The 14,222-nt window shown below is 54.5% G+C and overlaps 1 protein-coding gene across 4 annotated transcripts in view; it reads right to left on the bottom strand.

The window, feature by feature from the left end:
• The window catches only part of SLIT1 (slit guidance ligand 1), a 164,821-nt gene that overhangs the window by 24,953 nt on the left and 125,646 nt on the right, over window positions 1-14,222 (bottom strand). For all 4 annotated transcript variants that reach the window (XM_073904383.1, XM_073904381.1, XM_073904382.1 and 1 more), the window contains 10 exons: window positions 13,949-14,112; window positions 13,217-13,240; window positions 12,936-13,080; window positions 12,255-12,329; window positions 11,941-12,084; window positions 9,367-9,510; window positions 8,908-9,074; window positions 6,021-6,153; window positions 3,779-3,847; window positions 1,061-1,132 (listed from right to left, as the gene is read on the bottom strand). In XM_073904383.1, coding sequence (XP_073760484.1) covers window positions 1,061-1,132; window positions 3,779-3,847; window positions 6,021-6,153; window positions 8,908-9,074; window positions 9,367-9,510; window positions 11,941-12,084; window positions 12,255-12,329; window positions 12,936-13,080; window positions 13,217-13,240; window positions 13,949-14,112 — 1,137 coding nt within the window. The remainder of the gene's footprint in view (window positions 1-1,060; window positions 1,133-3,778; window positions 3,848-6,020; window positions 6,154-8,907; window positions 9,075-9,366; window positions 9,511-11,940; window positions 12,085-12,254; window positions 12,330-12,935; window positions 13,081-13,216; window positions 13,241-13,948; window positions 14,113-14,222) is intronic.

The raw sequence follows: 14,222 nt of genomic DNA, 5'->3' as shown, positions 1-14,222 counted from the left end.
TGGCAGCTTCACACGCCGACTCAGGAAGCCTCTGAAATGGGACCCAGTTGATGAGTAGACGCCGGGGCAAATGAGCGCAGGTGGGGAACCTAGAACCAGCATTTCATGGCCTCGGGCCCACATTCTGCCCCTGAGGGGTCTGGCTGGGTCATGACCCAGTCCTTTTTTCTGGGTCTTGGCTCTACTGTTTTCTGGGTATTGGACCACAGTAGAACCTAAGGGAAAGTTCTTCAGTTCTTGGCACGTTATCTGTCAAGTGAGGTGTGGGGAAGGTGAGTGAGACCCCGCTCTGCAGCCACAGGCCCATATAAGGGACGCTTGCTGTACTTTCTGACCAATGGCTTGGGATGTAACTAAAACAATCATCAAAATAGCTCAGACTCCGGGCATGAAAATGTTCAGAAGGTCGCTGTTTACAACAGTCCAAACTGCAAACAACCGAACCATCCAGCAATAGTGAAGTGAATAAGGAAAGTATGGCACAGTCCTACAAAGGAATACTACACAGCAGTAAAAATGAACAGACCACAGCTTCCCACATGAGTGGATCTCACAAACACAATGGTAAACAAAAGAAGCCAGACACAAAATATATATATATATATATATCCTGTATGATTCAATTTATATAAGGTTCAAAAATGCGCAAAATGAAACTTCCTTGAATAAAAGTGCACATGTAGATGGCAACACTGTAAAGAAAATCAAAGAGTGATCACCATAAAAGTCAGGCTAGGCACGGCCTGGAGATGGGAGGAAGGGGGAGTGATCAGGAAAGGATGGGGGTACTTTTGGGGTGCTGTGTTCTATTTTTTGCCTTAGGTATTCACACAGGGGCCAGCTTTATGACTATTTGTTAAACGGTACATTTATACTTTTTGCATTTTTCTGTATGAATGCTATACTTCACAATAAAAACAACTGGTTTTTTTCTTTCCGGCTGGCAGGCCCTGGCACACTCCCTGCTGGTGATACTGTCAGTGGCCAACGGGGCTTGGGGTAAGTCTCAGTGGCCAGAGCGTGTGTGCCCTCCCTCCGCCTCCCCGCCCCCGGGACTCACAGAGTGGTCAGCTGGCTCATGTTGGTGAAGGAGGAATTGCTTAAGGAACTGATCTTGTTGTTACTCAAGTCCCTGGAAAAGAAAAAAGCATCATTATTTAGAAAGAAAGAACTCCACCCTGCTCTCTGCTATGGGCTCCTCCCCTCCCCCCACTCTGCCCGTGGCCCGCCCTCAGCCCGGTGGCAGCAGGGGGGCAAGGGAGGGGGCAGCAGAGAGAGGGGCATTTGGTGCACAATTAGCTACAGCACTCTGCCCTCCTCCCCAAACTCCCACTACATCCCCAGGGCTGCCTGTCTCCATTTCCTTATCCCCACCCCAGGCTTCTGCCCCCTTCCACCCTGGAAATGCTCCCACCAAGGAGATGGGCTGCCTCCGAACTACCAGATCTACTGGGCTCTGTGCTTTCTCCTCTTGCTACCACTTAGTTAGCTCCTTCCTAGCCCTCCCACAATCCAATGGGGGATACAGTAACCACCATTTTTCAAATGAAGGCACAAGGTCTCAGAGTGATGAAGCCCACCCAGGGTCACGGCGGATACCCCTCTTCTCAAACCTCTTGCTTCCCTGTCCTTTCTTCCTCAGACCCCTGACTGGCTTCCCACACCACCACCACCCCCACCTCCTTGGCCGTACCTTCTCAGTCTCTTGGTGAAGCTGCTTTCCCAGCCAACCCCACCTTGCGGACCCTCTCTCTGTAGTCCACTCTGGGAGCCTCGGGGACGCTCCAGGCTTCCCTCCCCACTGCAGGCAACAGTGCCCTCCTCTGTGGGCCCAGCAGCCCTGGCTTATGAACTCCGCTCCAGAGACACTGCAAGTCCAGTCCACATCTTGTGCTTCTCCCCCCACCCACCCAGTCCACAGCCCTGACAACCCAGAAACTGCGCCCCACCACCTCCTCTCTCTCAGCCTCCTCCTCCCTTTCTGCTCACTCAGGCCATCTCTCTCCCAGCTTCTGGCTCAGGAGCTGCCTCATCTCTCACCTGTAGCTTTGTCCCCTTTTGATCCATGTTCCACACGGGTGGGTACCACAAATCTGACTAAGACACAAATCTGACTAAGTCACTTCCCTGCCGAATCCCACAGTGGCTCCCATTTGCCTGAAAAATTAGCCCAGACACCTGCTCTGGGTTCTGGCCCACCTCTCCCTCACTGCCTCCCGCATGCCTGGCATGGATTTGCTACCCTTCTTGAAGTTCTCTCGCTCCTGTTCCCTCTGCCCACTGGTGGTTCTGCCTCTGACCCAGCCCCCCACACTGACTCCATCACCCCCCCACACCGCTTTGAGCCACACCCCTAATGTGCCTTTCCCTCTGCTGGAACACTCATCAGTCCCATGACTTTATGTGCCCCAAGTCTCCCTCCTGCATGCCCCCCAGACCACCACCTTCGGGGGAGGGTCCATGACTTAGGGGCCTTCATGTCTCCTCACTTCATGCAGCTCTTGGCTTGGGAAATATTTGTAACATGAAACCATACGCCCTGCCTTCAGTTTCTCTTAGTGAACATTCCTCTAACTAATCTCATTCAAGACCAGTCCATTGCTCTTAGGACACACTAAGGGTCTTCACTGAGAGCTCAGCACACTGGGTGGCCCCTCCTTGTGATGGGCAAGGACTGGCCCCACCTCGGTCCTCTCTCCTTGCTTTCCTCCCAAGTGTAACCCAGCCACCAACGCAGCTGCCCCAAATCAGAGCAGAGAAAGGCTGTCTATGTCTATGCTACTCTGTCACCAGCCACCAGATCACCGCCCTCCCTCCCCTCCCCACCATGGGAACAGTCAAAACACATCTGCTAGGTCTTTAGCAAAGACAGATACACCGGAGCTTCGAGATTCTGGAAGCCAGTGCTCCTCAGAGTAGCCAGTCCCTGAACTGAATGTCCCACAACCAGGAACTTCTGCCAAAGTCCAAATCACTTAGGACACTAAACACACAACATAGTTGAGCTAAGAGTTTTGTCACAGTAACACCTTCTCAGCGAAGGAAGCAAGACATTGATTTGCAGTCTGGTGCAAGTTTCTTATCCAAATGCGGACCCATTACAAACAGTTCTCTAGTGGCCACTGGTCCATAGACCACACCTGAGGAGCACCGCTCCAAGCCCAACTAAGATGGAATGTTATCTGGACTTCTTTTGGGGAGAATCTGGCCACTGAGCAGATAAGACAACTGAGGTAAGGTGTGAATTAGGCTGGAAGGCTAAGAGGAACTGAAGTTAATTCGGAGGTTTATCTCATATACTTTCATGGGGCGTAAAGGGTCAAAGGTGGAAATAACAGAAAAAGATGTTAGCCTAAAGAAAAACTTAGGCACAAGCATGTACTTGTAACTGTCATATTTCATGTCTGGTTTGAGGGCCACGGTTGAGCTGAGAAGTTTTCCATCAGCCTCTTCTGCTCTGGCTCCTTTCTTTGCCGGGATGACCCTCATGAACAATCATTCTCAGCCAGAGGGAGGCTTGGGGTGATGGGCTGGGCAGAAGCGGACAGGGTCCAACGCAAGGCCGCCAGGAACATGCCATTCCCAAGCATGACCACTAGGTGGTAACACAGCTCTATGTACGGACCTTCTGGGAGGGATGGTGCAAAATTCAAAACCGGATCAGCCAGAAGTGGGGTGGCAGGGAATTCCAGGAAAGCTGGAGCCAGACGGTTAGATACCAGGGGCCCCCCTGGCCTCTGAGGCAGGCCTGGGATCCTCGAGAGGCCTGGATACTCACACAAGCTGCAGGTACTTGAAGGTGGACAGCTGTCCCGGAACCAGTGTGAACTGGTTCCCGTCCAAGTAGCTACAGGAGAGAACACACCAGTTAGTGCCGCGCTGGGGAAGCCTCCCCTGCAGCTGGCGCCTTGCCGGCTCCTCTCCTCTCCTCCAAGCAGTCCACACAATCGGCCCAGAATCGCTAACTGGAGGACAATATATGCACTCACTTAAGCGTGTGGATACTTGCCAGCCAAAGAACCTGGTGAAAGCCCTGAGATATAAAGCCTCCCTTGGCTTTCTTCCTGCCCTTGCCTCACCCTCTCAACCTCCTCCCTGTCGGCAGGCACCCCCCGGGGCTCACTCCTGGGCTCCTCTCCCATCCCCTGTCTGCCCCGCGGTTTTCCTGGCCAGACAGGCCTGATCTGCACATTAGTCCCTCCCAGGCCCACCTGCCAGGCCCCTTGCCAGCTAGCCGGGCCCCTCTGCACCTGCCGGCAAGGTGCGTGAGGCTGGACCCAGGCAGGCCCAAACCTGAGCTCGGTGCTTTTACACCCAAAGTGGCTTCCCCTGACTCCATCAGCCTTCACCCCCATGGCCTAACCACCGGCTCAGGACCCTGATGGTGATTCTCCTACTCACTCAACAGCGCCCCAGGGCCGCAGACTCTCCCGCCTACCAGTCGCTGCTCATTTGCTGTGTTCCAGACTCACATCTCCCCCGACTGCACACCGTCACCCATGCCTGGACTCCTGCAGCTGCCTCTGTCTGTTCCTACTCCTTGGCCTCCCTTCTGGGACCCACTATGTACACCACCACCCAAGTTGTTGTCCTCAAAGCCAAGCCCACCAGAAATCCTCCTAACACTCCCAAAGGTTCCCCGAGTCTACAGGGTGGTGCTTCGGATTCAAGATGCTGTGAAGGTCCCCTACTCGCCCCCAGCCATCCTTGCTAAGCAGTGACCCAAGGACCAAGAGCTAAAACCTCGGCTGGGCTCCCTGCCCAGGAACCCCACCAACTACAGCCCCCAGGATGGCTCGCCGCCCCCCAACAAAGACCCAGAGAGCAGCAAAATCAGGGCCTTCCTCGTTCTGACCCAACACTGCGTCATATAAAAGTGACTTCCCACCCATCTCATGTGAGCCTCTCAGCGGCTTTTGTCAATACACCCCCGTGGCCCCATTTGACAGCTGGGAAAACAAAGGCTTAGAGAAATCAAGAGATCTTCCCAGCCTCTGAACTTCAGCAACCTCGGCCAAAGAAGGCAGGCTGTCCCAACTGTCCCATTATGCTCAGGGTTGCTATGAGGCACCAAGGAGAAAATGGGTCACTAACAGGATGATAGAAAACTGGGTAAGGGACAGGGTGGGGCATCACAGGGCAGAGACTGCGGTGGTTGATGTGCTTGGGAGGAAGTAGCCTGTCTCGCCGGTAATGAAAGAAACACAGATGAAAACCTCACACGCTCCCCGCAGGGAAAGAAAAGCACAGCCAGCCATGGAGGCCTGGAGGGGCCAATCCCGGAGGACAGGAGGAGTCGGGGGCTGACCGCAGCCTCCTATTTGGGGGTGTCTGTTGAAGAAGCCCAGCTCTCCATCTCTGTCTGTCGCACACACTGACGTCCACACCCCCACATAAGCTCAGATACCACACCCAAATGAACCAGGATTTTAGCACCATGATGCCCAGGACTGACAGGGTCTGGGCGGGGGGTGGTGGGGGTGGGGACGCCATTTCCACACCCGGCCAGTAGGGGTGCAAAGACGACTTTTCTGGAAGGCCATCATGCAAAAGGCAGCGACAGTCCTAACAGTGCATCGCTCTTGGACTAGCAGCTCCACTGAAGGGACAGGCACCTCGGCACTATTTATAATCATAATACAATTTAGTAAAAAATTGGAAACAACTATCTGACAAAGGGGGATTTGTTACGTAAATCATAGTAGATTCATGGGGTGGAAAAGTATGCAGCCAGCAAAAACAAACTTCTGTGAGAGTTTTCGTGACAGAAGGGATGCTCCTGGGGCGATGTGAGGTGGAAAACATACGTTACTTCTTATTTTAAGAGCCGGCGTCAGCTGAGAGCGAGAAAGCACTCACTGTGGGAGACTCATGCCGTCAGGTGACTACAGAGGATGTCACACAGAAGCTCAAAGCCTTCTTGGAACCAGTGCCTCCTGCAACGCCCTACCTCCGCGCCCTCGTCAGCTCTCTGCTCGTGGTTACCTTGCCCTCCTGACGCCAGGCCTGGGGCTACTCACAGTTCCGTGACGTTCTTGGGGATGCCCTTGGGCAGGACCTGGAGGTGCTTATTGCTGCATCGGACTACGGTATCCAGGCAGGCACATTCCTGGGGGCACTGTGGGCGGGGCAGGCAGCCCCCCTCCTCCTGGCCTGGGGAGGAAGGCCCAAAGCCACGTCAGTGAGGGGACAGGCTTTCTCAGGGCCTCTTGCTGCCAGGGTCACACTCCACGGTGCCTCAGACACTCCCCTTCTCCACTTCCCTGACACTCCCCCAGGCACCCATAAGTCCCCTCTTGGCTGCACCCCTTCCCCACCAGGAACAAAGCCCCTTGGACCTGTTTTGAAGTTGAGATGGGTCTTGGGTCAATCTCCTGCCTCAGATCCAAGGTGGACGTAGGCACAGCACAGAAGGAGGAGGGCAACCACACCATTTCTTGAGCACTTACTACGTGCCAGACACTATGGAACATCATCTCTTTAACAGTGCAGTAAGGGGGGCCATGAGCACCCCAAGAATGCAAGCATGACGAGGACAGAGACTTGTCTCTTTCCTCTTCTTTGCTCCCAGAAGGAGCCCATGCCCTGGAGCAGAGCCTGGCACACAGTAGCCCTCAAAATAGATCAGCTGAGTGAATAAATGAATGAATGTATACTTTACACTCAGGCTGATCAGAGGCAACGCAGGGTCTATACCCACATCTGGCTGACACAGAATCAGCTCCTATCACACGTCCTTCATGTATTCATATATTCATCCATTCATTCATTCATCCAGTAAATATTGCTGAGAGGCCTCTGTCTGCCTTCCTTTCTTCTGACCGGGCGTAGGAGTAATAATAAGGACAGCAGAGCAGACGTTGCTGAGGGCATGAGGAAGCAGGTGACCGTGACTATCGGTTAGGGAGGCCGGCCACAGGCAGGCACCGTGCAATACGGATGAACTCCCTGAATCCTCGGAACAGCTCTCTGGCGGGCCTGCTATGAGCCCAATACAGAGATGAGGAAACTAAGGGCAGAGTGGTTCAGGGACGTGTCCCAGGTCCCCCAGCCTGGGAGACGTGGCACAGGCCTGGAATGGGAGTTGGCCCTCTCGACCGCTACCTTCCACTGCCTCCTGGTGGCAACACCAAAACCATCACACCCTTTCACCTCGAGCAGGTTCTAAGGGGAAAGTTGAAGAGAGCCATCTCCCTGGATGTTCCTGGCAGCATGAGGCGTAAGAGCAGCGCTCTGGAAGTGCCTAAACGCCAAGCAGCAGGCTGGTTAAAGCCATCACAACGCTCTCCAGACAGTGACTATCATGTTGAAAATGCCCACACTGACAATGCTGCAAGAGCCTACGTGCGTCACACGTGTGTGTGCGTGCACACACACACAGAGCTCAGGAAGGTCACACATCGGATTAGTGACAGGAGTCATTCAGGGCTGGGAAGCAGGAGCAGGGGACACATTGGTGACCTTTTTACTCTTCTGGATTGTCCGTTGTTGCTTTTTCAGGAAATGATGATGCGTCACTTTGTAATAAGAAAAATAAAAGGAGGGGGTGCCTGGGCGGCTCAATTGTTAAGCATCTGCCTTCGGCTCAGGTCATGATGCCTGGGTCCTGGGATCAAGCCCTGCGTCAGGCTCCCTGCTCAGTGGGGAGTCCGCTTCTCCCTCTGCTCCTTCCCCTGGCTTGTGTTCTCTCTCTTTCTCCCCCTCAAATAAATAAAAATCTTAAAAAAAAGAAAAAAAGAAAAAAGAAAAGAAACTGTTTCTTGGGGGGGGGATATTGTTTTCAAAGGACACTTAATGGCATAAGAAATGCCCAAAATATATAGTTAGGTTTAAAAAGAAACAGAATTTTGGGGTGGGGGGATGGGTAAAATAGGCAATGGGGATTTAGGAGGGATCTGATGAGCACTGGGTGATGGACCGAAGTGTTGAATCACTATATTGTACACGTGAAACTAAAATAATACTGTATGCTAACTATACTAGAATTTAAAATTAAATTAAAAAAAATTTTTTTAAAGACCAGCAAGTTATTACTACATAAAATGATATAAAAATATATATGTGAGTAGTATGAAATTTTAAATAGGATGTAAAATTGCTCTAGAAAAACCATTGATTTTTTTTTTTAGAAAAATACCCTGACCATCTTTCTTGGTATGAAAGTTGAAGCTCCTCACCCAGGACCACCCTCGCCCGGCCTGGATGGGCCAGTCCGGAAGTGGGCTGCAGGGAGGGCTGGAGGAGGCAGGCCAGGCCGGCTGGAGGCTGAAGGCAGTGGCAGGCCTCAAGAACTGGGATGGCGGGCTGAGCTGCAACCTTGCTCTGTCACCATGGGTAAAAATCTGCCCTGTGTGCACAGAGCTCTGCGGGGAAGTCAGGGGACACAGCTACATGCTGCACGTGCGGGGAAAGAAGGGAAGGGCCGCAGGAAAGAGACTGGGAATCCGGAAGAAACAGACACGGGTGTGAGAAGTGACCAGGTTTCCCACAGGGAGGAGGGGGGTCCAGGAAGGTCCCACTGCCCCTCACGGACCCGGTGAAGCCATCAGCCTGGAGCGCTGAGGCACGGCCAGGTGGCAGATCCCTCCCTGTGTGAGGCATACTTCTATAAAAAAGTACGCTAACATGTGAACTGTGATTTTTTTTCTGAGTGATGGAATAATAGGTAACATTTATTTCCTTCTTTTATCCATACTTTCCCATTTTTTACACAATAAGCATATTATTGCTCTGAAAATCACATAAAGCTGCTGCCAGGCAGGGGTAGGTGCAGGACGAAAAGGGGGTCTCCCTGCTCCCCACCCCACCCCCCGGCCCAGGGCCTCCCCCCGCCCCCTGCACGGGAGACCTCCTCTCCAGGGCTGACGAGCCCACCTCCTCCCTCCCGCCCAGGGGCCCGCGGCTTACCTTCCTCACACCTGAAGTCAGGGAAGGCCACATCCTGCAGGGGGATCTGCCGCAAGAAGTCTGGGTTCTGGCACCGCGGGTTCCCGGTCACAATCTTCCTCCTCCGCAGCCAGTCGCCCAGCCAGGCCAGCTGGCAGTTGCAGTTGAAAGGGTTGGCCAGAAGGTTTCTGGAAGAGGCGGCTGTGTGACCACCAACACGCCCTGCCAGGCGCGGTTTCCCTGCAAAGCCCTCTCGCGCCGCCACGGACTGGCCACGCGGCCACCCGGCACTCTTTCCCAGACGGCCAGCAGTTATGAAGACGTGGAATCCTGACACAGTGGGACCCGCACAGACCACGAGGGCCTGACACCCCCAGTGAGTCTTTCAAAGTAATGACCCTTGGGAGTGCGGGCGGCCGCCGGGGTGTGGAGGCTGGTGCCAGAGCCCCAGGCCTTCCCGCCCTCCAGGCCCAGACTTACAGCGTGGAGAGGGCCTGGAGGGTGTCGAAGGCCCCCGGGGAGATGGTGGCGATCTGGTTGTCGTAGAGGGAGAGGAGGCGGACATTGCGCAGGCCCGTGAAGCTATCATTGTGGATGCAGCTGATGCGGTTGTTCCTCAGCATCCTGGGGGGCGGGAGGGGGTAGTGCTGTGCCCTGCGGCCATCTACCTGCCTGCGCTTTGCCCACCACTGGCCCCCCCACAAATCCTCCTCTCGAGGCAGTGAGCCGGGGTTGAGGGCCACAGCACCAGGACTCCCTGCACTCGAGCTCCCCTCGAGACCCTCCCCTCTAGATGCTCTCCTGTCCACCCTGCGGCCACCTTCACTCCCTGGGTGCCCAGGGCACCCCCCAGGCCACGCTCCACATCAACCCCCAGGGACACTTGCTTAAAACCTGCACCCGGTCGTGTTCCTGTCCAGCCTGAAGTCCCAGGGGCCCCCACAGACTAATGTCTCCCCTCTTTCCTGTGACCTGCGGGAGACTGTCTAACCCAGCCCCAGACCAGCACCTGCCCACCTCCCGAGGGGGCGGCACACCCTTGGCTCTTCTGGCCTGCAGGCATGCTATCCGGGCCTGCGTCATCATGCCTTTCCCTGGCTATGGTTTCCTTCTAGAATGACCCCTTTCCTCATGTATATCTGCAAAAGTCTCTGTTCACCCTCAAAAACCTGGCTCAATTCCCCTCCCCCACTAAAAACAAAAGCAAGCTTGACACAGGATAGGCAATTCACAAAAGAAATTAAAATGGCTTATGAATGTTGATTAAAAATGTTTAAACTTACTAGTCATCAAGGACATGTAAGCATATTGAATCTTTGCTTAACAAATTACTAAGAATATAATAATATATAATAATAATGCCCAGGGTCGGTGTGAGTGAATGGGCACTTTCACACTTGGGCCAGAGGAGAGTGACTCGGAAGTGAGAGGCACCAAAGGCCCTAAAAGGGCCCTTCATGTTTTCTTCCAGCCAGGCTTTTTTAGGCATTTGTCAAAAGGGGAAAATCCTGGATGGGCACAGAATTTCACGATAAAGGTATCAACGACCATATTGCTTATAACAAACACTAAAATAGCCCAAATTTCCAATAATTATGTAATAGTTAGTCCTTCAAAATAATGTTGTAAAAGGAACTTTAATGATACGTACAGGTGCTCGCATCATGTTTAAGGACAAAGCAGGTCACTAAATAAAATGGACTCTAGGGTTCCATTCAGAAATACCTACATGTAAGTACCCCGTGTGTGGGTGTGCATGTGCGTGCGAATGCCAACGCACATGTGGAGGCACAAGACTGGAAAGGTGGCAGCTACCCACAAGAGCAGTGGTCGTTTGCATGTGGTGGTGGGGTCTGGCCGTTCTCCTGTGCCTGCACTGTGGCTCTCATGTGCTGCCAGCCCTGCCCTGGCAGCCGCCCTGCCCCTCTCCTCCATCCCCCGCCCAAGCCTCCCTCACAGGGAACCCAAGTGCTGAAGAGCCCACGACACCCTCGTTTAAGGAATACCTGGCCAGGGTAAGGATGAACAGGGCAGCCCTGTACGCACAGCCTGGGGAAACAGCCACACTAGATTCACACGTAACAAAAGCAAGTGGCAAAACACAGCACAAAGAGAATCCCCTTTTTATAAAACAAACAAATAGATAAACGCAAAAACCCATGGGGAATGCCCTCATATATTCATCTCCTTTACACGAATCCCATGATATGTGCTCGGAAAGCAGATCAATAGCCCTAACCCAGGGCTGGGATTGAAACCCAGCCAGGTGCCGTCTGGAGCCGTGCTGCCCTATGTGGTAGCCGTTAGCCACGTGTAGCTGTTGATAATTACGATGAAATGAAATTCAGAGTTTTGTGTGTGTCTCGGTGGCGCTAGCCACGCATCAAGAACTCCAGAGCCACACGTGGCCACTGACTAGACAGTGCGGACATGGGACACTTCTGTCACTGTAGGAAGTCTGACCGGACAGCACAGTCTATTGCACATTCTAAAGGTCTACATGGTCATCGGAAGAGCTAGTGCTGCCTGGGTGGAGAGATGGGGCTCCCTGCAGCGTTTCTGGAGGGATGGAGGACCCCAGGATCCTACTGAATCCTGATGTCTGGTTAGCTCTGGCCGGGCTCTGGGTCATGGGATCCTAGAATCCCAGAGATAACGGGCCATCCCTGCTCCCCGTCTGTGCTGGCTGTCACCTCGGCAATGTCACCACCCTGGGGACTCCAGCCCCCCTGCCTGCATCCGTGCTGGCCACTCCTGAACTTAATGCACATGGGTGCTCTTGCAGCCTGATCAGAGGGCAGTGAGAGGGGAACCTCCAAAAGGGCCCACCTCCACTCACCCCTTCACCAGGCATTGACTCCATCCCCAGGGAACCACAGTTAGCAACATCTGATCACCTGCCCCACTGCAGTCAGGGTCCCCAGCTGTCCCTTGCCTCCTGCAAGCTGGGGTTAGGGGGGAGGGGGGACTCCCATCCTTTCAGTGTAGACACCCACGCTCTGGCTTGGGTTTGCCTGTGGCAGTCCGGCCCTGCTCCCTGGCCCGCACACTCACAGGGTCCTCAAGCCATCCAGGCCTCGGAACATGCCGCTCCGGATGGACTCCAGCTGGTTGGCGGTCAGGTGAAGCTCGCTCACAGAGGCTGCGCCCTCGAAGGCCCCATCTTCGATTTCTGACACCTTGTTGTTGCTCAGATTGCTGGACGGGAGGCGGCAGAAGGATGATGGAGCTGAGGACCCCCCTCCCCTCTGCCAACTTCTTGCACAGGAGCCCTGCCTCCCCCTGGGAGCTCCCCCACACCCAGTATCTGCCTTCTCCCTCCCCTGCTAGAGTCCTGACTGCAACCTCCCCGCCAATGGGTAACTCACATCTTCTTCAGATGAGTGAGTTTTTTAAATATCCCAGTGGCCTCCAGGATGGCAATCTCATTGTTGTTTAATCGTCTGTAAGAGGCAGTGAAGAGAACTTATACATTCATAAATGACAGACATGAGAGTATCTTCCAAATTGAGAATATTTCAGACTCAAACAAAGGGGTTCCCAGAAGAATTTACCTGGCAAGGCAAACTGATCCTATTTCAAAGGAAGGATGGATGGGGGTGCTGGGGGGTGAATGGGGATATTTTTAACCTTAAAAATGCCACAAATGTACATACACAGATGACAGGTATGTGTAGCTATTCATGCACACACATACACATGTGCACAAATTTATATTTTTAAAGAAGGAAAACAGCTAAAGGATGCTTAAGATCCAACTCAATCTGATGGGATCACATCCCCTGGAAGAAGGCAAAAGCATGACTGAGAAAAGCCACCCCTGGTTCCGGCTGCCAACCTGCCCATGGGCCAGAGATTGTTTCAAGGGTCTGTAGGCTGTGACTGGAAGCAGAGGGGCTGCGGTGGGGGGGGCGGGGAGCCACTTCCTGACACGCTGGGGTCTCCCGTGCTCCCCAACAGAGCTGGACCAGAGGGAAACCCAGAGTGGATCCAGGAGGGTTAGTGAGGCGGGGGCAGGTGAGGGCTGCAGAGAGGCAGGGGGCTCTCACAGCTCGGCCGTGGACTGGGGGATGCGCTCGGGGATCTTGGTGAGCTTCAGGCTGGAGCACTCCGCCAGGCTGGCCTCACAGCGGCACTTGGGCGGACAGAGAGCGTCGCTGTTGCACTCGCTGTTCAGCTGGTAGTCCTCCGTGCCTTCAGGGACAGGTGGGAACGGGAGGCTGAGGGGCCAGGGCAGGGCCTTCCTGGCCCCCTCAGCCTGCTGCCCCTGCCCACCCACTGCCGCCGCCCCCCCCCCCAGGCTGGCCTCAGTCCCCCCCCACTCTCCTACCTGGAATGAAGTACTGCTCTTTGGCTGGGGAGAGAAGTAGAAACACCATGAAGCTGCGATCGTCTAGGACTTGCAGGAAGAGCCCAGGCCCCAACCCCACTGCCCAGGTGAAGGCACCCCAGGAACAACACTGGGGACCCAAATCCGGGCCCCAGAGCCCACCTGCCCAGCCCCCAGGTGGAGAAGGCCTTGCTACAGAGCACAGATGTTCCCTGGCCTGGCTGAGGCTGGGGGCCATACCACCCCCAGGTGAACTTCTCGGGGAATGCCAAAATACGGGACGCTCATGGGCAATGGCCCAAGATGGGGGATGGGGCAGAGAGGCATCAGATCTCTGACCAGGATCCAGGCTCAGAAGCTGACTCACACTGTCCCCAGCCAGTTTCTGCTGCCTGAGAGCCTAGAGGAGACAGCTCTCTCACTGAGGCTTCCTGATTCTGAAAGCAGTAGCATGAAAGCAAATTGTCCTGAGAGCAGAGGAACCTGGGTCCCTGACTGGGCAGGCCTCCCTAAGGGACCTTCAGCCAGCCCTAGTCTTCCCTAAGCCTCCATACAGTGCAGAGTGGGGCTGGTCAACCACTCAGATCCGAGGCTTCAGTTTGGGAACTACGCCCACTCGAGGGCCTAGAGTGGCCTGGGACACACGGTTGGAGCCATGCAGAAAACATCACCAGTCTCTGAGCTGACTGAAGACAGGCAGGCAGGTGGACAGGTGGGCGAGCGGGCAGCTACCTGAGCAGCGGAACTTCTTGCTCTTGATCTGCCCGATGCGCTTGTTGGCGAGGCGCCGGGGGCTGGCGCAGCGGGCCCCGCTCGTCTCGATGGGGTTGGTGCGCAGGAAGTCCGCCAGCCACTTGAGGTTACAGTCACAGATGAAAGGGTTCTGTGCCAGATGCCTGTCCAGAGAGGGCAGAGTGGGGATCAGAGTGCAGATCAGCAGGGCTGCAAACCCGTGCTGACCTCTGCCTGGATGGGGCCTCGCTGCTCGCTGGTGGCTTGAAACACA

This window comes from Callorhinus ursinus, unplaced genomic scaffold, assembly GCF_003265705.2.
Source record: "Callorhinus ursinus isolate GAN/ISIS: 27379988/994484 unplaced genomic scaffold, GSC_fseal_2.0 scaffold20, whole genome shotgun sequence".
Lineage (NCBI taxonomy): Eukaryota > Metazoa > Chordata > Mammalia > Carnivora > Otariidae > Callorhinus > Callorhinus ursinus.
The sequence above is the reverse complement of the archived record's forward strand: the minus strand, read 5'-3'. Positions and strand labels throughout refer to the sequence as shown.